Source organism: Hydra viridissima, unplaced genomic scaffold (assembly GCF_058129835.1).
Source record: "Hydra viridissima isolate aposymbiotic clone 2 unplaced genomic scaffold, HvirCarnegie_v1 scaffold_7, whole genome shotgun sequence".
Classification (NCBI taxonomy): domain Eukaryota; kingdom Metazoa; phylum Cnidaria; class Hydrozoa; order Anthoathecata; family Hydridae; genus Hydra; species Hydra viridissima.
Window position 1 is genome coordinate 2,106,339 of NW_028324306.1, and position 22,697 is coordinate 2,129,035.

Here is a 22,697-nt window from a genome sequence, read left to right on the forward strand (position 1 = left end):
GAGAGCACGCAAGGAGGAAATGAGTCAACTTAGTTGATTCGTATACTACTCTTGGTTTGGGATATTTGCGACACTGTTCCTTATCTACTGTTTGCGAAATTAGGCTTTTTTAATACATTTGACGTAATATGAACTTTATTTTTCGAAACTATAACTTCGGCCCCCCTCCAAAAAAAAAAGTTGAAAACCAAATAGTAAATAAACTGCGGGCTATACTTACTGTACTGTTCAATGCCAAATAATGTTTTTACAAAGATGTGTGGCTATGAAAATAGCCGTTAAACAAAGATTTTTTTCTTTTTAAGATAATACTTTTATATTTTTTATATATTATATTTTTGTTATATATTTTTTTAATTATTTTATTTTATTATATTTTTATTAAAATTTTATTTAAAACACAACCTACGATTATTTATAGCAAACTTATTTATGACTTTTTCAACATCTATAGGTATCTCTGTGTGAATATTCATTAAAGCTAAACCATTTAGGCGGTCCTCTACCATTGTGCTTCTTTTATAATCTTTTAGACGTCGAAGTGAAGAAAACGTTCGCTCACATTCACATGAAGTTAAGGGTAAGGTAGCAAGTAACTTAAGACAAATCTTAATGTTTTCAAAGCCAGGAAAATTTATTGCTTTTAATGTTTCGGTAATATTAGACGGAAGCTCATTTTTAAAATTTACCCAATATACTTCCCACAGTTTAAGCTCACCTAATAAAGCGAGTGGATTTGGTAAGTCTGTTATATAAAAGTCACTGAAAGATATGACATGATATTTCCAATTAGTATCACTAGAACACTGAACTTCTGCAATCATTTTTGAAGGAACTAAGACAAGTGCTTTATAACACTTTAAAGTTGTATCATTAAACCTTGTGTTTAACTCAGTACTCAGATGGTCTAACAAAGGAATAGTGATAACCAATTTAAAATAATGAGAGACAGATTCAAAAGGAGTATCAGCTCTGTTTTTTGAAATAAATGAAGTTCTAGGCTTTTCTTCTATAACATTTATCTTGGATGCAATTTTTAATGCTTGTTCATAGCATATTTGATGGTGTTCATCAACTATATTTCTAAGAGAAGACACAGCATCTTTTAATGCCTGGATAAGATTCAAACCATTATAAATATCATTACTTTTTGCCTGCAACAATCGTGTAACTGGAAGAGTTACATCAAAAACATTTCTTGTTATACAAAGTGCAACAATAAAATCAAAACCTGTTATTAACTTCAGTAAAGAGGAAGCAGAAGTAGATGTTGTATGATTAAATGTTTTATTGATATTTAAGGACATTTCTTCAAGACAGGAGACCACAGGTATAAAAAGCTCTTGAAAAGTATCCATGCCATGAACTTTATCAATCCAACGTGTTCTACAATCATCTTTTAACTTTTTTTTGGAAGCTAATGGAGTAATTTTATCAATATGCTCTTCTAATTTTTGTTGCCTGGTTGGAGAAAGATTAAAAAAGTATGATACCTCTTTTACATGAGCTAAAAGGTTCCTGATAGACTGCACATTGCATGATGCACAAATAGCTAAATTAAGTCTGTGGCTGTAACAATGAGTAAAAATAGCTTTTTCATTCAAATTTAAAATACGAGCAGACAACCCTTTAGTATGTCCAGCCATTGCTCCAGCACCATCATAAGATTGTCCTCTACAATTTATAATATCCAAGTAAAGAACAGACAAACTTTTTAGTAAAACACTAAATAAACCTTCGCCAGTAACACCATTTGAACAATGTATAAATTTAACAAATTCTTCCTTTATGTCTAAATTAGAATCAACAAATCTAATAACCAAAGAAAGTTGCTCTTTATTTGAACTGTCTGAAGCTTCATCAGCAATAATAGAAAAATATTGAGACTTTTTGATTTCTTCTATTATTTTGTCGGTAACTACTTCTCCGCAACATTTTATCAGCTCATTTTGAGATGTATTTGATATGTAAGATGCATTTTTTTGATGATATTTTAAATGATCTTCAAGAATTTTATCGCCAGCTTTGACACGAAAATGAAGTAGTTCGATGAAATTTCCTGCAGTAGGACTAGGAGATTTGCTTCTACCAGGATGAAATTTTGAATTATCTCGATGACCTCTTAAAGGAAGACCAAGGCGGCCACATAGAATAATTGTTTCAATAATTGGTAACAACAATCTACGATTTTCAGAAATCTGTGATTGAATTATTTTTTGAGAGGTTATATCAATTGGCTCTGCTTTAAAAGACCAAAATGATGATAAAAAAAACAAAACTTCAGCAGTTTTAACATGCAATCCTTTGTTTCTGCAGGTTAGATTATTATTATTTTTTCCAAATACATGTTTCTTAAAGTGAGCAGAAGCATCATTCCAGTAGTTGAATGGTTTACTGAATAGCCTTTCTACTATAGTACATTCTGAAGGAAAGCTGTGACCAAAAAGTACACATGGCAAACAGAAAGCACCATCAAATATCTTTGAATAAGTAAGCCATGGAAATTTATTTATCCATGCAAGTTGAAAGCTACGTCCATTTGAATTTTTAGGAAAAGTAAATGTTTTACAAGGTACAAACACAGATTGAACTAAATGTTGAACTTCAGAATTACTTAAAGTTTTAGCAACACTGGAATAACTAGCATAATTAGAAACCAAATAACCAATATCATAATTATAGGAAGGGATAGAAAATGGTATAGATTGAGTTACTTTACTAAAACTAGGTATTGGTATTTGGTTGCAAAGATGCAAAGATTTATTTTTTAAATTAGATTCCATAAGGTCATCATGATCTTTGGATTTGTTATGAAAAGTAATTTTAGCCTGTAACATCCTGTTACTTTCATTGGAAGCTTTACGTTTCAAATTGTTTTTTAGTACTAATGGAACATAATGATTGTGTTGAAAAGGGACAGAAAAATCATTTGAAAAACTTTCACAACAAAAAAGAAGATATAAAGACTCGTAATTTTCAAAAGAGGTCATACGGGGATAAATAATTTGGCCAAATAATAGTTTGTACTTAGTAAGGCCATTATCTGGGTAAAGACATTCTATTTTTTTTCCACATATGCTTGATAATCCAAGAACACAAAGGAAAGAGGACCAGTTTTTATCGTTGCAATTATGAACAGCTTCTTCTTGTACTAACTCTCTGCCTTCCTTGTATCTAAAGAATTTTTTGATACTGACAACGACAGAATGTTTTTTAAACAAGGAAAAACATTTCTATTGTTACAAAAAACAGATTGAAAAGATGGATGGTTTGAGTAGAAGTCTGCATTTAAGAAAAGCTCGATTGATGTCAATAATCTTAAATCATTTACTACAGAATTATTCCCAGTGATGACTAATGAGATAGAACTGTACAGACAGTTTCCAGTTGATTGAGACCTGATATGCACATAAAAACATAGTTATACAATTACATTTTTCAATTGCAATGTTTTCAATAAAAAATATTTTTGTAAGAAAACTAGTTCATTATTGCTATTTTTACATTGGATTTAATATAAAGATAAATTTATAAATGTTCAATAAAAAAAGCTTAACAATAATAATAAGAAAGCTTAAAAATAATAAAAGAAAGCTTTACAATAAAAAAAAAATCACTGAAACGAAATCAATATTTCTACCTTAAACAAATGAAATTGCCACAATGTTTTTCTGAAAAAGTCTTTGGTAAAAAGGTGTCTAAACCTCTAATGTTTTCTACAACATTCATATTTGGATGTTTGTCTTTAAAACAAGAAATATTTTTTTCCAATCTTTCTTTCCAATGGACTAACTCCGATTGGCATTTTGTTTGGAGAGCTATTTGAACTTGAGAATTAGTCAACATTTTAAGCAAATAATTAAACTGTTTAAATTTTAAGTTTAAGAAATGTTTTATAAACACATACCAAACAGGGTGTATGTATCAAGGGAAGTCCGAATTTAATTTATAATGTTTAAAACCCTTTCTATCTTTTTATATTGATCAAAATGCAATTAATTAAAAAGATACACAGCTTTGTATAAAATAATTGGGGATGTCGATTGATATATTTTAATATATGCTTGTTGTTAATTATAGTATTCTCCTCCTAATAATAAATATCAATAGAATTTGATCAAAACTTTACTCAGGGTGTGATAGGAAGGGGAAGTCCAAAATTTGTTTTCTAAGAAATAATAACTTTTATTTTTTTTTAATTAATAAAAGAAAATATTTAAAAAATGAAGTACTTTGTAACTTAATAAAAAAAGGTATGTCCATTCAAGTTTCTTATTCATTTGTTTAACTCAAAAATTAAAATAACCTCCGTTTAAATATATAAATCGTTTTTTTTAAATAAACTTTAGACCGTTCTCGATTTGACAAGCACTATAATAAAATACCAAACCATAAATCTAACTGTTATCCCGGATTAATAACTTCTTACCATCCGCTCGAACAATTTACCTTGTATAGTTTGCTTAATTATTGCTTTAGTTTGCTATAATTATTCGCTCTGTTTGCTTTTATCTACCGACGCATCATATTTATTCAACAAAATATTGAAGTTGTGAAAAAATATATATATATTCATATTTTGGGTATGTCCAGCGACGTAGCAGACATCCCCTAGACACGCCCCTGAAATGATTTCGAAACAAAAAATAGAAAGAACAGCAAATTGTTTATAAAAATAAAGCTACGTTACATAGTAAAAGCTAGCTACAATATTTTATCGTTTTGTAAAATTTTGCCTATACAAACTCTATCAAATAATATTAAGAGAAAAAAATAAACCTCTATAAACGCAGATCATCTCCCGCCGTTTCTAGTATTAAAGATAATTCAAATTAGCAAACAAAAACCGAAAAAAAAAGCCCCAGTAAACCGAACATTTTTCACGCAACTTAAAAAGAAGATATTTACATAACTTGTTTAGTGCAAAAAAGAAAAAAAAGAATAGATTGAATCGTTTTTTTTATATTTAACTTAGACTTGCTTATTCATAAAAACTGATGAATTGAGAAAATGAATTGAGTTGAAATAGGTTTTGAATCATATGATGCTACTGATTAGGTCTACACCAAAAAACGTTCAAAAATAAAATGATAAGCAAAATATTTGCGTTATATATAATTATTGTGTAGAATACAAATGAAGTGCGTAGATAAAATCAACTCGAGCCTTATTCGATTTGAACATTATCCATTTTATCCTCCAAATTATGACGTTCGGCAAGATTGGAAAGCGTAGGCTTCGATTGAATGTCAGACTGTGTTTCCGGTTTAGATTTTAATGACAGAGTACGCAAATTAGGGGAAAGAGGAGGTATATCAGGTGGTTTGTGTTTTGGAGGACCATCAGACGGCACCTTTTTTGGAGCAGAAGGAACTGGAGGAGCCGGACGACGAGGAGCCGCACCAGAGTTACTCGGTAAACGACGATGTCCTTTATCTTCGTTTATTGCTGAAAAAATCGAAGAGAAACATGACTACACATCATTTTATATTATAAATACTTTGAGTGAGATATAAAGTAGATGTAAACACTGTTAGCCATTATTGTAAACAATGACTGTTTTAGTAAAAAAAAAAAAAAAAACAGCAACGGAAATGTAGTCCACATATGGCCCGAGAACGCTGTAACCCCAACTTGATGTTCCGGAGAAACCCTCTGAAGGGAGTGATATATACACACCCCTGATATCAAAAATGCAAAAATTAATTTGCCTGAGAAAAAAAAATAATTTTTAAAATGATAGCCTCATATACTTTGCATTTATTACAGTATAAGTAATTCTTTCTATGAATTATAAAATTTCACCTTTGATTTGATTATAGAAATATGACTTATGAAGTTTTTTGTCTGCAAAAATTTTTTTTTTTTTAAATTTTCATTTAATTACACAAATTGAATAAATCACAACTTATTTTTGCATTTTTATAGCATAAGTAATTTCCATCAAATCTCTCAAATAGAACTTTAATCTATATCAACCATAAGTATTTTTGTTGCAGTGGTTAGTAGAATTTTTAAAATTGTGTTTTTATCGAATTTCTGGGAAACCGCTGTTGCTCATTCAGTTTGCACATCAAGTGACAACAAAACTCGCTAGTTTGAAAATGCCAAATCCAATTAAATCACATGAAGACTGCAGGAAGAGTGTGTGTATGCTTTATATAAAAAAGTGTACTCGCAGTCTTACACCATTTCTGATTGAAAGAATCAAAGAGCAGTATTCATGTCAAATTAACTTTCATGATGCAAGAGTGCCTGAAGGCATTTGTGACAGTTGCAGAATTAGTCTTCAAAGAAAGCACAATTAAGGGAATATCAGACTTTCAACTCTTTTTCAATTTTCCACAATAATTATTCACCCTACTACAAGGGGTTAGATTTGTGATTGCCTGATCTGCAAAATTGGCCATACAAAGCTAAATGAAAAACACCCCTTGGAAAATTTGAACAGTTCTCAACCTGCTAAAGTTGAAAGACAATGCTCATTTTGCTTGACAGTAATCAGAAAAGGATTGACACACAATTGCACTCAATATACCTTCAGAGAAAACATGCTCCAACTTGCTTCAACAGACCCCACAGTAGGTGAACAAATTGCATCCTTAGTTATCACTTCTAAAGATACTTCACCACACAGCACTATCAGAGTCACACAGGCAAAAGGTGGTAGACCTCTTCTTCTTACACAAGGTAATGTTTTAAGCTAACATTATTCTGCAATATTTTATGAGATAGGTTTAAGAAAAATAGAAAACATTTTATTTTTGCTTCAATACAAGCTATTTGTTTTAAAATTGGAAATAAAAGAATTATTTATTTATTATTTATTATTTCAAACCCTTAGTTTTAGAAAATACAAATAATATTTTAAATATGTCCACCATTTATTACAAAAATACTTCAACGTAATTCTAGGTCCTTCTTGCTCAAAAAACCTTTTTGATAGTAAGCCAAAGCTGACAGCAAACACAGGGTTATCTAATTCAGACATTAAAAAAACTTGCCACCACTCTGAAACAAGTTATAAAATTTCCAATTGTTGAACCAAATTATAGAGCAAAGTTTATGCAACTTGGAAGTCAACTTACCAATTATTTTTCTCAGAGTGCAATTGATATTTCTCTGGATCAAAAGAAAAACAAGGCAACAAATTGTTGAACGCTGCAAGAATCTTAAAGAGATTCAAAATGTGATCTAGACACAGAGCCAAATAAACTTAGAACATCTTGTCAAGCTGGGGTTGGATAATGGTGGTGGTTTTATCAAAAGCAGTCTAGGCATTCAAGAGCTCAATACAAATAGTCCTATTCCATACCCACCCAGCAAAAAGACCTTGACTTGCCAAACTGCAGACAGTAGTGTGAAACGACAACTTCTTGTTGCAGTTGCTGAAGATGTATTAGAAACTTATGAGACTCAAGAAACTTTTGACCTTGATCTGTCTTGAAAATGTTCCATTTGTGGTATCATATGATTTGAAATTGGCAAATATTCTCTGTAGTTTGCAGTCATATGCAATTAGTCACCCATGCACATGGTGTGACACTGACTTGCAAAACTTGGAAAATTGTGGAAATCTTTGTACATTTGAATCACTTCGAAATTGCTTTGAAGCTTTCAAAGCTGTTGGAAAAGACCTGAAAAAAGCGAAAGATTTCAAAAATGTAGTTTATGAGCCCCTTATCTCTAAGTCAAGTAGTGAACTTATGCTTGACTTGATTCCACCCATAGAACTATGTCTTCTTCTGAGTGTGGTGAACCTCCTCTACAAAGCATTGAAAGACAGGTGATCAAAAGCAGAAGAATGGCCTACCACACCTAACATAAAAATCCAGCCTTTTTATGGAGGTCATTTTGCAAGAAATGGCTACCACAAACTACTGAAAAAAATTGATGCACTTCAAAGACTTGCTGAACAGAATTGTGCTTTGCAATTTTTTGGCATGATTGACACACTAAAAAAATTTGGAAAAGTTATTTCTTCCTGTTTCGGAACATCTCTTGATGAGATCTATTCCCAAAGAATTACTGAATTTAAGAGCTCATTTACAGACTTGGAAAGGGTTGAGCGTGATTCCTAAAGTTCATGCTGTGTTCTATCACATGGCACACTTCATTGAAAAACGAAAAGAGCCTCTTGGTAAGTTCAGTGAACAAGCAACCAAATCTCTGCATCACAGCTTTCATATTCACTGGGAGCAATGCAAAAGAGCAAACAGCCATCCTGAATATGAGAAATGGCTACAACTCTGTGTTGTGGACTATAACAGTAAACATTTGTAAATGGCAACAGAAATAGCAGAAATATCCTACATAAATTTTATGTTCATTTGTGTTTGTCCAGTGATTGCTGTTAGAAAGATGCATTATGGACTGAAAAATTTCATGTCATGTGTCTATTATCAGATCAAAGAATGATTTCAGAATTCATTTTTAGAAATTCATTACTAATACTGTAAAAAATGCAAAATATAAGAAGCTCTCATTTACAGATGTGTAATAAAATGAGAATTTTAAAAATGATTTTTTTTCTCTGAAAAAATTTTCATTTCAGTTTTTGCATTTTTGATATCAGGGGTGTGTATATATCACTCCCTCCAGAGGGTTTCTCCAGAACATCAAGTTGGGGTTATAGCCATCTTGGGCCTTATGTGAGTTAAAAATATAAAGGACATAAATGTAATAATAATGCATAGTTATCCCAAATGTACAAGGTTATTGTGTAATTATCATAATTAACTAAATCTTTCTAAATAGTAAGACATTTTTTATTGAAGGGCTTACCATTTACACTAAGGCTTTTGTTGAATGAAGGGATCGTTGATGATGAAGGAATTGTTGACGGTGAAGGGATTGTTGCAGGTGAAGATTTATCATCGTTACTTGATGCTAATTCTAACTTCTCAAGATCCGTATCAAATTGTGCAGCTAAAGGATTGTAGTAGCCTTGCATAGAAGCCACATGACTAAAAAACAAAACAAAACAAAAAAATAACAGAATCAAATTACACCTTTGATAAAAACCAGACCATGTAAAAGGTTTTTTTTTGGTAAAACTTAACAAAAAAAAGTATTTTCATACTTATGGATTTCTGGAACACTATCCTTTCTTTGTGTACCAATTCTTTTGGAAAGGTCATTGGACACACTACAAGTAACAGAAGCTTCACTATCTGATGCATACCTGTTATTCAATGCTTCAAGTTTATCATCGGCTGTTTGATGTCGAGTAAAATCACATCCTTAAATATAAATATCTTTTTTTTAACAAAAAAAATTAAAATTTCAAAGCATTAAAGTTTAATTTTTTTTTAAAAAACTTTTAAAACAATCTGGTCATTTCTTAATACAGACAAATGAAAGTTAAACTAGTTACCTTCAGGGAAAAACCAGGTACAATTATCAATAAGTAACTCTGTAATCTGTGACAAGTTAGATGTATGGTGAATTGTAACACTAAAGTTTTGTAGATAAAGTTCAATTGTAAATATTCAGGATCATCAAATGGTCAAATAAATTGGTCAGATAACATGTTTTGAAGTTTATTTGATCAAACAACCAGCTATACCAGCATCAATTAGTATCATCACATTTCTTAACATGGACACATTGATAAGAAGAAAAGAGAAATTCGTTATAACATAATTCTGAGTAAAATCCTTACCCTCCTTCAAGATTGTTCCATAGCAAGTTAGGTCCTATTACAATGGCAATGTTGCTTGAACTCATCTTGTTGACCTCAGAATTTTCAGCTAACTTTGCTAAGAAGCATATCAAGTATCTAATAATTTGAGAAAAAAATTTTTTTTAGAAAAATTATAGAGAAATAGGTAAAATATTATTCACAGAAGAATATAGTTAAATTACTTATTTCTAGGAATTTGTGGATTCCACAAACTTCCTTAAACTGAAACAATAAACCAGATTTTTTTGATTGTTAAAAAGATATTTGTGCCATTTTCACATGCTGACATGTCATGGATTGTTCTTATTCGTTAAAAAGGATAATAAAATGTCTTTTGGCATTCATTAACACAGTTCATTTTCAAATAACAGTTTCTGTAAATATTACTTTTTTTTGTTGAAAAACTAACTCAGTTCTTATGATAATTTTCTTTTTAAAAAAAAAAAAAAAAATTTTAAAAAGAAACCAACTACAACAACTGAATTGTGGGAGGATATGAAATTGGCATGGTATACTATACCATCTGAAAGGTATGCACTGCTTGTAGACTCAAATCAGTGCTGTTGTTCAACCATTATTCAAAATAAAACTTTTACTGCAAACCCTATTTTTTGATAGGATTCTTTGCAATTTTTTTATATTTAAAAGTAGTTTAATTACTACTATTTTTTTAATAACTAACATTTATGAATTTGAGAATATTATATTTAGAAGATAAATCTGAAATATTAATTTTTCTTAAACTTTGTAACAATTATAAACACATTATAGATAAGTTGATGAGTTAACTCAGTAATATTCTGCAGAACAGAATTTACTATTTCTAATAAGAATAACAAGAATGATACAATCCATCAAAAGTACAGCTCAAACTTTTTGAAATGATAATAAAAAAAAAAAGAAAAATGAAAAAGAGTTTGTCATTTCTTTTAAATTAAATTTTAACCTCTATCATTCCTTTTTATGCTAGAGGTTAAAATTTTATTTAAAAGAACTGACAAACATATACCTGAGAAAATGCCTTTAATTTGTTTATTGACTAAAAAATTATTTCTGTTTAAAATAAAATAAAAAAAGCTTACCTTAAGTTGTTTTTATTGGCTGCAGGTAGCTGCTGCAAAAGTACCCAAAGAGCTTGCAGTTTTTGATCATGATCTCTTATGCTGGAAAATAAATTGTTGAAATTATTTTTCTTTTGCAACTTTTTCAAGAAAGTTTTTGGAGTAAGAAAAGCTAATTGGACAGTAATTACTATTTTAAGAAACAGAAAGAAAAGTTTAATGACTGATCAAGCAAACAGTAATTACAAAAAGTGAACAAAGATATTATTAACAAATAGTATGACTTTACTTGGTTGCATTTATCCACTCATCATAAAGTTTAAAGGTTAGTAGCGGTTCAGGTAACTCTCGCAAATATAACTTTAATGCAGCTGAAAAGCAAATTGTTAACAAAAATGAGTAACTTTATTAAAATCTTTCACTGATTTCATCATCAAAACATCAGACTCTAAAGCATTTAAATAAACTGTAAATCACACAGAATTTTTTTTTAAAAAAAATTCTAAAAAGAATTCAATTTTCATTTAATTTTTTTTATTCAGGTTCAATACATTGCTAATTATATTAATAAATATGCAAATTTATGCAAACATCAGATTCTAATTTAAACCATTTAAGTAAACTGTAAGACCTTAAAATTTCTAAAAAGAATTCAATTTCCATTTCATTTTTTATTCAGGTTCAATTAAAATACATTGCTATAAACTTATGAAACATGTTTACAGCAATGATAAATATGAGCCGAGATATTTTATAACACTTATTAGTAGTTGCCTCATAAAAACAATTTGGAAAAAAATCCATAGCAAGATAAATCATGCTCGGAATAAATTTTTAAAGATATAAGTGAATGCTTTTTATGTTAAAACATAGTTAGAGTATAGTTATTTAGTACTCTATATTCACAACTAATTTATAATAAACTAACAAAAAATTTCTAAAACTGTAAAAATATCTAATGATAAAACATTCTAAAATGGTAGTTTAAAAAATTTGAGCAAAGTGAGTTAAATAGAAAAACTGGTTGTATATTTGTATGGGTTATAAAACTTAATTGAATTGATTAATGTATTACGCTATTTGGCATTATGTAACACTGAATTATCTTTTTAGGTTAGAACCTGGTTATACACAGACACAACATAAACACAACCATAGAAATAGTAACATTAAACAAATGCAAAGATATAATTGTAACCTGTTACAACATGTACTTCAAAAAGAAAATCATCTAAGCCCCCAACACCTGCATCAAATGTTGCCTGTAAAAGAATGAAAAAAACATTTTAGAGTAAGGCAAAAGATTTTGGCTTAGTAATTTAGAATATTTGGTAATCAGTAAAAATGCTGCACACTAAATAGCTTTTAGGACTATTTATATATAATATATTTATATTACATGCATGTTTATATATAATATATTTACATCACTTGCATATTTAAATATTTAGCATTTATCTTCCATACAAGACATACAAAGATCCAAAGAAGGTTACAGATATACAGTAAAAAAGAAAGGTTACAGAGAATAGTAAGAAACCCACAATTTAAAAACTTTAGTCAATCCTTGGAATAGGGGAAATGTCAACCAACTAAGATTTTATTTTTTGAGTGAAGGTTAACTACAAATATTACACAATAATAGTAACCCAACAAAGAAAACATTACTGATATATATATATATGGTGTATGATAGATGTACATATGGTGTAATGATATATGTACATAACCCACCTTAAGTTTCTTTACTTTTGAAACACTTCCTGCCAGTCTGAATAAACCCTTCAAAAAAGTTAGCAATTAACAGTTGTTCAACAATATCTTATGGCACTTTGAATGACCACTATAAAACAAATCTAAGTTGGCATCATGTTTGAAAAAAAGTTTTTTTTAAATATGCCTTTCAAACGCATTTTTTAAAATTTGTGCTACAAATTTTTTCTTGTAATGTTAAAAACTTACTTCTACATTCATTCCTGAATCCAACAAAAATAGAATACATTCTTCAATTACAACGGCAATCTCTCGCTCAGTTACTTTCAAATGAGTTTCCAAAGGACACCCAAATACTGGTCTGTATATGGATAAATCTTTTAAAAAAAAGTATAAAAAAAAGGTAAGAATATCAAAGCTTTAGATAAAAAAAAATTGAAAAAAAAAAATTTTTTTAATATTTAAAACTTTTTTTAAAACGAAGAAAAAATCTTAAGAGTTAATTTAAAATACAGAGAAAAAAAATTTTTTTAATATTTAAAACTATTTCATCTTTAAAAATTTTCATCTGTAATTTTCAAGGAAGAAAGCCAAATAAGAATAAGAGTAAATATAATTTTAACATATTTCCTCACATTTTAACTTGGCTTTAAATACTATTTTTTATCATAACATTCAATAAAAAATAATTTATAAAATATTTATCTAGAAATTGAGAGGTGATCTGTACCAGCTTACAATTTGCTAGCAGCACCAAAAATTGTGTATTGTTCCAAGATACAATTGTTACTAGTTTTAATGTAGAAACTCTAAAATCTTTATCTATTTATCTCACCTAGCTGCTGGTTGATATTGGGAATACACTGTTGAAGTATTTTAAGAGATGCTTCATGATAACGCATTTGTGATTCTAAAAGCTGAACAAACCTTTAACAATGAAACCACTTAACAAGCTTAATAATAATTACTAAGAATAATTCCTGCAAACTTTTGCAATTAACTTTAGGTTTGTGTATCATAGCAATCATAAAGGAAAAAATTAATGGCGTTTTATATAAGTATAAGAAAAAAATTAAAAATATTCCATCAAATTACAGCAAAAATGAAAATGAAATCACAAGTAATTTGGCTGAAATAATTGCATCATAGCAAAAATAGAGGGGAAAAAGTCTTTCTGCAATATTATTTTAATAAACAAAAAAAAGTAACCTGGACAATAGCTTGAGCATAGCTTTGTTCCCCGGCAACAAAATTAAACATTTCAGTAGCTAAACTATCTTGAAGGTTTTGAAAAAGCAAAGTTGATTCTTCTAGCTCCTCTTTTAAAAGTTCAGCTTTAGCCATAGCTTCATTTATATTTGCTTTTGCATTATGCGTAAGTTTGATTGCATTCAACCATCTAAAATATATTTTAACTGATTAACTTCTTAACATTTCAAAACACTACAAAAAATAAGTGTCACATGTGAAACCTTGTTTTACTAGCATCCATGTCTAAACAAGCTTTGGCAAGTTTCTTCTTAGTAGACACGATGTTTGGACCATCAACCTAAAAAAACAAACAAACAAAAAAAGACTGATTACATGAGCAATCATTTAATAGATTTTCAAGGTTATTTCTTAACTTGTGTATTATTTTAATTTTGTATTTAATTAGTTAACTAATTAGAAATATAAGTAAAGGTTTTATTGTGAGGTTTTTTTTTGTCAGTAGTAAGTCTCAAAGATTATTTGTTTTGGGTTTAAAATCAAATATCAAAAAAAAGAGAGGAAAAAAAAAAAGACAAAAAAATCAATCAAACACTAACCTGTAGAAAAAACAAACACTAACCTCTAGAATTTTCTGTAAAGGAGCAAGAACTTGACTATCAATCTCAGCCTCACAAGAAGCCAATTCTCCAGCCAAAGCTGTTTGGGCTTCTCCTGCTGAGGCTAGCACTATGCTAATAATGCATAACATAGCAAAATATTTTAAATTTAAACTATTCTGCTTATTGTAGTTTATCACCATTAACATTTTTATAAAAACTCTTTCAAGATAGATTTTACATCAAACTTTATTTATTAAAAGATGTAGTTAATGATATTGTTTGATGAAAATTTTGTTAAATACACTTAAATAAAAAAATTTTAAAAAATGTACTTGTTTAACAAAACTTACCTTAATAAAGAGCCTTCACCAAGAGTTTCTGCACTTTCTACCATTGTTAAACCCAGTTGAAGTTGATTTAACTTTTTCTATGGTGGTTGAGATAAATAATAAAGTCAGAGAACTCACACAGATTTAATATGAGTCTAAAAAAATCTTGATTTTTAAACTCAAATAAACCATTGAATTTAGACAAAATTGAAATTTTACATATAAACAAATTGAACAAATTTTCAAATGGAAACACTTGCACAACTATAATTTAATTATTACTTAAAGTTAACGATATACTTGTGCTTTAAAATACTATTTCTCAACATGTAACCTATGTAGGAAGAATAGAAATGTGACGAGATAAAACACAGAATAAGAAAATATAATCATAAATTTAAAAAAGAGTATTTTGCAAGTGGTACAACATCTAATCTTTCTAATAAACCTTTCTACAGGCACATTGACTTACTTTTTTTTTGTCTAAATCAGGTCCAATACCCTGCATGCATGTTAGTAATTTTTTATTAGTATTGGCACAAGCAAGTTTGATTTTGTCAATTGCTTTCTCAACCTGAATATTCAACAACAATAAAAAAAAAATTACAATATATCACACAAAACATAATTATAATTTTGAAAACTTTAAAAGGAAAGTGATTACTTTGTTAATAGATTAACATGTACTTAATAACACTTACATGCTGCAGATCTTCTGTAAGAAGATCAGTCTTTTCAGCTCTAAATTTTTGTCAAATATTTAAAAAATATGCAAACCTCAAAAATATGGATTAGAAATAATTATTCAAAGTTATGGAAATAACAAGATTATATACCTCCCAACCCGTTGGTCTGCAAGTTGCCTAACTCGATAAAACTGCTTTTTCATGTTGTCAAATTCATTGTATTACTATGTGTATGTATGCTTATATATATATATATATATATATATATATATATATATATATATATATATATATATATATATATATATATATATATATATATATATATATATATAGATGGATAGATAGATAGATAGATAGATAGATAGATAGATAGAATTTCTACAGCTATAATCTCAACGTGTATGGAGTTAAATAAATGTAGAGAGCAAAAGTTACTATTATTAGTCATAATTTTCTTCACCATTCACCAATCTTTACCTTTCAGAAAAATTATTCCTTATTCTTATTTATTAACAAATCGCTTTTGAGTCCTCCAGACACAATAACAGGTTTTGTATTATTTGCGGTGTTAGTGTTGTGCCTAATTGAATATACATCTAGACAAGATCCTAAGGTCTTAAAAACCGCAACCTTTTTATTTTTACGTTTTTAATTAAAATCAGAAATTAATGTTTTCCTTATTTTTCAAGTGATGTTACAATTTAATTGATGACGAAAAACTAGACCAGAATATTTCTTGTTTGAATTAAATTAATATATCGAAAATTCAAATGTTGTAATCAGAGTTCAATAACCACCGATTTTGAAAGAGCCACCTGCAGAAAACTGGTCGTGACCGGTCAAATATGAGCTGACTAAGAGTATATTAAAATGTAAATTACATAAGGACTAACCAAAGAAACCATAAAAAAAGCTGATTTTATCATTTTAATAATTCTTTTTTTTTTTTTTAATTCAGTTTTTTTTTTTTTTATTACTAATGCATTCTTTTTCTTAGCTGAAAAAAAAAAAAAAAAAACCTTAAAGATTGACGAAACTTTAGTAAGAAAAACTTTCAAATTCCTCCATTTTAAACCTTACATTGATGAAAGGCGTTAATACATTAAGGAGATTTTGTTTGTTTTCGATATTCTTTACTTGTTGTTCTATTTTATCTAAACCTTTATTCAGAGAGTTGATTTTTATTATTGATTTATGCTTATTTCCGTTTTAACAGTGTTCAGCTATTATCTTTTTTTTTATTTAAATTAAAGCTGTAACATCAATAATTGAGTAATGTATCTCATTTTGACTGACATTTTCGTGGAAATTTTACAAGTTACTTTCTTATTTTGGCGTTCATTTTAATAAAATAAACATTTCTTATTTAACACAACATTCGTCCAATCAGTTTATTTTAAAATTCTGTTGAAGCTCTCTTTAATATTGAATTTCTAAACCTTTGCTGTAACGTTTTTTGTCCTTAATGTTTCTTCGTTTTTCCGTGGTAAAACTTCTCTTTGTTCTTTTTTGAATCTTTATCATACACTAGATGTAAACATTAAGGCAGATACAACCATTAAATCCATCATATTCCATCCACTGTTGATAATATTTCTGTGGATTATAGCAAGTGGTTTTGTTATGTTGCATTTTCTTGTGTATACATACAAACACAGGATAAAAAAAAGCAATAAAGATTATAATATCTTATATCATATATTAATATATTGATAAATATCATACAAATGCATATACGAATCCATGAATATATCACGAACTTACGAGTATATAGTAATAACGATATGTCTGCAAATATTAGTAATTACGGCTGGTCCGTTTTTTAAAATTTACTCATGAAAAATAAATATAGCCGACTAGTTTATTTTAGGCATTCGTAAGGAGTGTATGGATTATGGGCTTATAGTTTTAATCGTAATATAAATTTTTAAGTTAATGTTTTTATAATCAAAACAAAATCATAAAGAAGTTTATAACATTCAGTAAACGAATAGTGAAGTTTATATCATTCACTGTTCGCTTTTCTACATTAGTGTATTAATTGCTGTAGTCGAATTTTTAAAAAAACAAACAAAACAAAAACAATCAAACATATTTATATATATTTAATACAAGTATTATTATATATTTAAACATATTTATGTTTGATTAATATTTCATTTAAAAAAGAAAAACACAAAAAAGTCACTTTTTCCTAATCTCAGGGACTTTGGCTTTTGAAAAATTGAAAAATCAGGATTTTTGAAACGAAACGATTATAACTCTGAATTGCCGAAACGAAATTTTACCATCAAAATATTTCGAAATATTTGTATTTCGAAAAAAAACGAAATAAAAATTAAACTGCAGGTATTTTTTAGAAATTCAAGGACTTTCCAAAAGTCCTCAGAAATTAATCTATTTTCAGAATCTTTCAAAATATGCTGCATTTTTTTGACTTTTTTCTTGTTATTATTTAAAAATTGCAATCGCTTTTTTTACTTTGAATAGTCTCTCAACCTGTTGGATTTCTTTTTCGGAAAGTAATTTTACTAATCTTAATGTTAAGCTTCCAAACATCTAATAAAATACTTAGTAAGTAAAATACTTTTTAGAAAATTTTTTAGCTTCATCGAGTAAAAGCAGAAAGTGTTAATGACATTTCGATATACACATCAGAAGTTAAATCAATACAGTGAATGACAACTTTCAATGAATACAATGTTAACAAACTTTTTGATAACATTTTGCAGCGAGGGATCTGAATCTAGCTTTTAATGAAACTGATTTGACAATTGTATTGAGTGACGTAAGTGAGCATGGAGAAAGGTTTTTCCTGGACACCACAGGTATTGAAAAAGTGGTACCAAAAAGAAGAAGGAAAGATAATAATTTGTTACTTAGTGATATTATTTTTCGTAGAAAAATCAAATGACTTTAAAATTCTTCGACCAAAAATACTGGAAATGCAAGCTCTATTGCTGAGTTTACGTGAATAAAAATGAATATTGAATATTGTTGAATAAAATTTGTGCAGAATTCCATTCTCATTCTACCAAACGAAATTATTTCTAAAAGCCAATTTAGAGTTACACATTAATTTACACATGTTAGGCATATACTAACCTATATTTGGTAATTATATTGTATATTACTTTGTTATTTGATTACTATTTTTAAAAGCCTTTAACCCTTTGATGCTCCAATTATTTTCCCATAACTAAAAAAAATCAAAACTTTGTTTTTTTGAACCTCATTTATGCCAATATGACATATATAAAAAAAAAAATAATAATGTGAAGATGTCATTTGAATTTGTTGTAATAGAACAATACTGCCCGCCCCCTGGGTATTTTTAATAAACAAACATTTTTGAGTTTTAGCAATGTTAATTCTACACAACATTTGTTAAAACAGTAATAAAATTAAAATAACAAAACAGTCAAAGAGGGATGTTAACAACAGTCAAAGGGGGATGCTGACAAACAACAAAAAATAACTGGTAGTGGATTAAAACATTAAAAATTATTGGTTGACTCCATGAAACTCATTTAAAAAATTTCTTTATTTTAAAAAACACAGGCTTATCTACCATTTCACACATTGAATAAAAGTAAAACCATTTCCACACTGCCTATAACGACTTTGTTTGTGTAATGTACATGATTAAGAAATTTATTTGCTGAAGTCATTTTATTATTGATACTTTCATCATCAGAACATTCATCTACACTAAACTCTGATTCTGAGCAAGTAAAATCACTGTACATGCACAAATCCTTTTATATATTTATATTCTCAAGATCACTATTATTATCGCTATCAACATCACTATCGTCAAAATCTATGACAAAAGCTTCTTCAGAAACTAACTTCGTTATAACTTTTTGTGTGTGTTTAGAAGAATAAAAAATTTTTAAAAGCGCTATTATTTATTTTACTATAAGTTCTGGAAATAAATTAGTTGCATCAAATTACACACACTCACACACACACACACATATAATATATATTTATGTATGTATATAAACATGTGCTAAGCACACCCAGTAAATAATATAGAATTGTACTCAATATAACCAAAAGTAACATATATAATCACATTCACAGTAATATTATACTTACTAAAAGATAAAAATAAGAATAATGATATTGTAAATGATAATAATAATAACAATATTTTAATCTTTAAACTTATTTTAACAATTAAATGATAACAAAAATATTTTAATTAAAAAATCTTATCGCATAAAACAATAATAATAATGGACGGGATTTTATACCGTTGAAGCGCAGTGTTGTTCCACAACAACAAATTAATTTTGTTTATTAGATCAAAAAGGTAGAAATAAACAAAAATATAAATGAGTGGTAAGAACAGTACTATGTTAAACTAACATTAAATATTTTTTTCCTGACAAGATCAGAACTATAAATCCTTTAAATTAGTAGTATTCGTTGTCTGCTCCTAGTACCGACTTCACCCATAAAAAATTATCTACAAAATGTTAGTGGTACTCTGAAATAGTAAAGTGGACTTTTTCTACAGCCCTTTTCAACTTTCTTTATAAAATAATATTGTTTTCAATTGGTTAGGATGCATTATTTGCATTGGGGAAGCTTAGTTTAATTTGTTGTTATGGTGGTATGCACATCATGTGCGAAAAAGTCAGTATTTTTTTTATACAGTCAAGGCGAAAGTCGGAGGTGCTGTAAATAACCGAGAGGATCCTACTTCACCCTCATACCTGATCATTTTCTAACACCATCAATTCTTCTCTCACTATTGCCGGATAAGGAAGCTTCAAGTTTCAAAAGCAATGGACCACAAAAAACACAAGTTCTCATCTCTTTTTGTTGGATGAGCTATAAAGTTTGATGATATTGTCTCAACTGGCCGTGGTGTATAAGGTCTTACCCTACAATCTCTTCTGCCTATCGGTGCAATTTCTTCTTTAGAATCGCAGCTGTACGTGTTTTGCATCTAATTGCTGGTGAAGAAGCATTTTACTGTTTGTCTACAATCGACGTCATCTGGTGCTTTAAATCCTGAGCAGCATCTAATAAGACAAAAGCCAGTTCGGTTAGCAGCGCATCGTCGGTCTGAGCTTATGGTAATTAGTTTGATTGAGAAAAACGGGACCACGTTGGTTGGATTGAGCAAGATGAATTCAGACGTTTATTTCATTCCAAAGACAAACTTTCCATGTTAATTCATGCGTTGGGTGAACACTTAAACTCACCAAGGACAGATGCCGAATAAAAGAGATAGCTAAAGTTTATCTCTGTATTTCATTTAGAAATCTACTTAATGGTTTTTATATAATAAAATATTACGACTTGTTACAAGTGGGGAGGGAGGGGGGAGGTTTGAAAGGTGTCAAAATGGGTCAAAAATTGAAAATATCTTGGATTGGAACAGCATTTGAAAAATCCTAAGAACTTCTTAGCGTTTTCTAAATGCTGCTCCAATCCAAGGAATTTTCTAATTGATTTAACCACTTGTCTCTGAATCCCTTCGGTGATCTTAGTTTACCAGAAAATCTTTTTAATTAGGTTTAAAATCAAGGCTTCATGAGCTTTTTTAATATTCTTTAAAAAGTTCGAGATATTTAGATTGTTTCACCGGGAAAGCATAATAGTATCGAAAATTAACTGGTCGAAAAAATGATCAATATCGAAAACTAACTGACCGAAACCCATTTTAATGATTAAGATAGAAAATTTGATTTTCAGATTAATATCGAAAAGTTTTTATATCGAAATTCACAAATGCGGAACAATATCGAAAACAATAAAAGCGGAATAAGATCGAAAACTTGTTTTAATGATTAACATTGAAAATATGATTTGCTGATCACACTCTTTTTTTTTTTTTTTTTTTATAAAAAACTAGTACAAAGAGGGAAATCTTAAGAAACTTCTAATACTAAGTTACTTTTCAATAAGAAACTTATTTAAGAGTTCGATGAATATTTCCTAAATTTTTACCTAAATATCGCATCAACTTTTCACCTAAATATCGCATCAACTTTTCACCTAAATATCGCATCAACTTTTCACCTAAATATCGCATCAACTTTACACGAAGTTAGCATATCTACAATGGAGTCCCTTTTCGATATTGTTCCTTTTTTCACAATTTCGAGATTATTCTGTTTTTCAGATTTTCGATACAATTCCTTTTTTTACAATTTCCATGTTATTCTCAATTTCGATGTTATTCCGGAAAGTCCCTTTTCGAGATTAATCAGTTTCACTGTTTTCGATACTGTTACTGCTAGCCTGTTTCACCCTAACCTACCCTACTAGGTTTTTTGGTTGAACAAATTTGTTTTAAAGAGTGTTTTATTAATCCTTAAAGACTATTTTGAATTTCTTTATTTCTGCTAAATTCATAGTGTTTCTTGATTTTCATCGTGTTTCTTGATTTTCAACCTTTAAAAAAGTTGTTCTAAAATATGCCGTGACCAGGATTCGAACCTGGGTTATTGCGGCCACAACGCAATGTACTAACCACTATACGATCACGGCTGACAATTTTAAGAAAAATTATTTAAAAGTTATTTTAATTTTTATGCGTTCTAAACGGAAAAAAAATAAGAAAATAGATTATTTGAAAACCTCTCTGATTAAAACAAATTGTATTAGAAATAGTATAATAAAATATTTACTTAAATATTTTTTAACATTTAAATATTTTACTTAAAGAATTTTTTTTTTTTTTTGTTTATCTGGCTGCTTTTGATGTTTTAAAAATAAAATCTTATTCAGTACAATTCTAATTTAGTTTAAAATAAGTTAACACTAGTAGAAACGTTCTATTAGATGGAAACGACGCGTTTTTAAAGATTGGATCATGAGAGGGGAAGGACCAAAATTACTAAAATCCCCATCCTTTTATACTAGAGTGTTAGCAAATTGTGGCAAATATCAGGTTTGTTGCTGAACAAGCGCAGAGCTTGGTAAAAATACGATCTTTATTGTTACACTAAGTAGTTGGGGCATTTATTCCGCACAGTTTTATTTTTCCAAGAAAAAAGGAGAACCCCGTGTAAATGAACAATGCTCCGCCATCTTCGAAAAGTTATTCTAATAAAACGATGAATGACGAACAAGGATCAAAATGTGACTACACATTTTTCGTCACCAGGCTTTTTAACCAAAGATGTATTCTTGGAGTCTGAAATAACTGATTGACCACCACGTTTGTTAAATTTCAGCAGCAGTACACTGCTATTGTTGAAAATTTGTTAAATCAAAGTTGTTTATGCAAAAATCGTGAATTAGATACCAAAATAAGTAAATATTGTGTTGACAAAATTAACTAAACACTATAAATGCCTAGATATTGTTATTTTTATCGTCAAATATAAATACTTATATTATCATTATCATCATATAAGTGCAATTCTATGGTAATACATATA

General features: G+C 28.7%; 2 protein-coding genes and 1 non-coding gene across 3 annotated transcripts; all 3 read right to left on the bottom strand.

Moving 5' to 3' along the window:
* Positions 1-387: 387 nt before the first annotated feature.
* LOC149885573 (52 kDa repressor of the inhibitor of the protein kinase-like) lies at positions 388-4,010 on the bottom strand. Its single transcript, XM_090093030.1, has 2 exons — positions 3,641-4,010; positions 388-3,398 (listed from the first exon to the last, which is right to left on the bottom strand). Exon 2 carries the CDS (start codon positions 2,988-2,990, stop codon positions 390-392), a length of 2,601 nt encoding a protein of 866 aa, XP_089949156.1. The 5' UTR covers positions 2,991-3,398; positions 3,641-4,010; the 3' UTR covers positions 388-389.
* Positions 4,011-4,986: 976 nt separating this feature from the next.
* On the bottom strand, positions 4,987-15,899 carry LOC149885574 (rho GTPase-activating protein 44-like). Its single transcript, XM_090093031.1, has 19 exons — positions 15,766-15,899; positions 15,436-15,509; positions 15,301-15,340; positions 15,072-15,173; positions 14,621-14,697; positions 14,291-14,402; positions 13,932-14,008; positions 13,669-13,858; positions 13,295-13,376; positions 12,709-12,836; positions 12,481-12,528; positions 11,945-12,008; positions 11,036-11,117; positions 10,768-10,848; positions 9,665-9,781; positions 9,377-9,456; positions 9,083-9,242; positions 8,785-8,966; positions 4,987-5,448 (listed from the first exon to the last, which is right to left on the bottom strand). Exons 2-19 carry the CDS (start codon positions 15,486-15,488, stop codon positions 5,168-5,170), a joined length of 1,956 nt encoding a protein of 651 aa, XP_089949157.1. The 5' UTR covers positions 15,489-15,509; positions 15,766-15,899; the 3' UTR covers positions 4,987-5,167.
* A 5,830-nt stretch (positions 15,900-21,729) lies between these two features.
* Positions 21,730-21,801, bottom strand: Trnah-gug (transfer RNA histidin (anticodon GUG)). The gene has a single exon. It is a non-coding gene; the product is annotated as a tRNA-His (tRNA).
* Between the last annotated feature and the right edge of the window lie 896 nt (positions 21,802-22,697).

Coding starts and splice junctions, on each gene's coding strand:
- LOC149885574 (XM_090093031.1), bottom strand. CDS start 15,488: ATGAAAAAGCAGTTTTATCGAGTTAGGCAACTTGCAGACCAACGGGTT. Junction 10,849..11,035: donor GAGTGGATAAATGCAACCAA/GTAAAGTCATAC, acceptor TTTATTTTCCAG/CATAAGAGATCATGATCAAA. Junction 9,457..9,664: donor TGGAACAATCTTGAAGGAGG/GTAAGGATTTTA, acceptor ACAAAACTTTAG/TGTTACAATTCACCATACAT.
- LOC149885573 (XM_090093030.1), bottom strand. CDS start 2,990: ATGACCTCTTTTGAAAATTACGAGTCTTTATATCTTCTTTTTTGTTGT.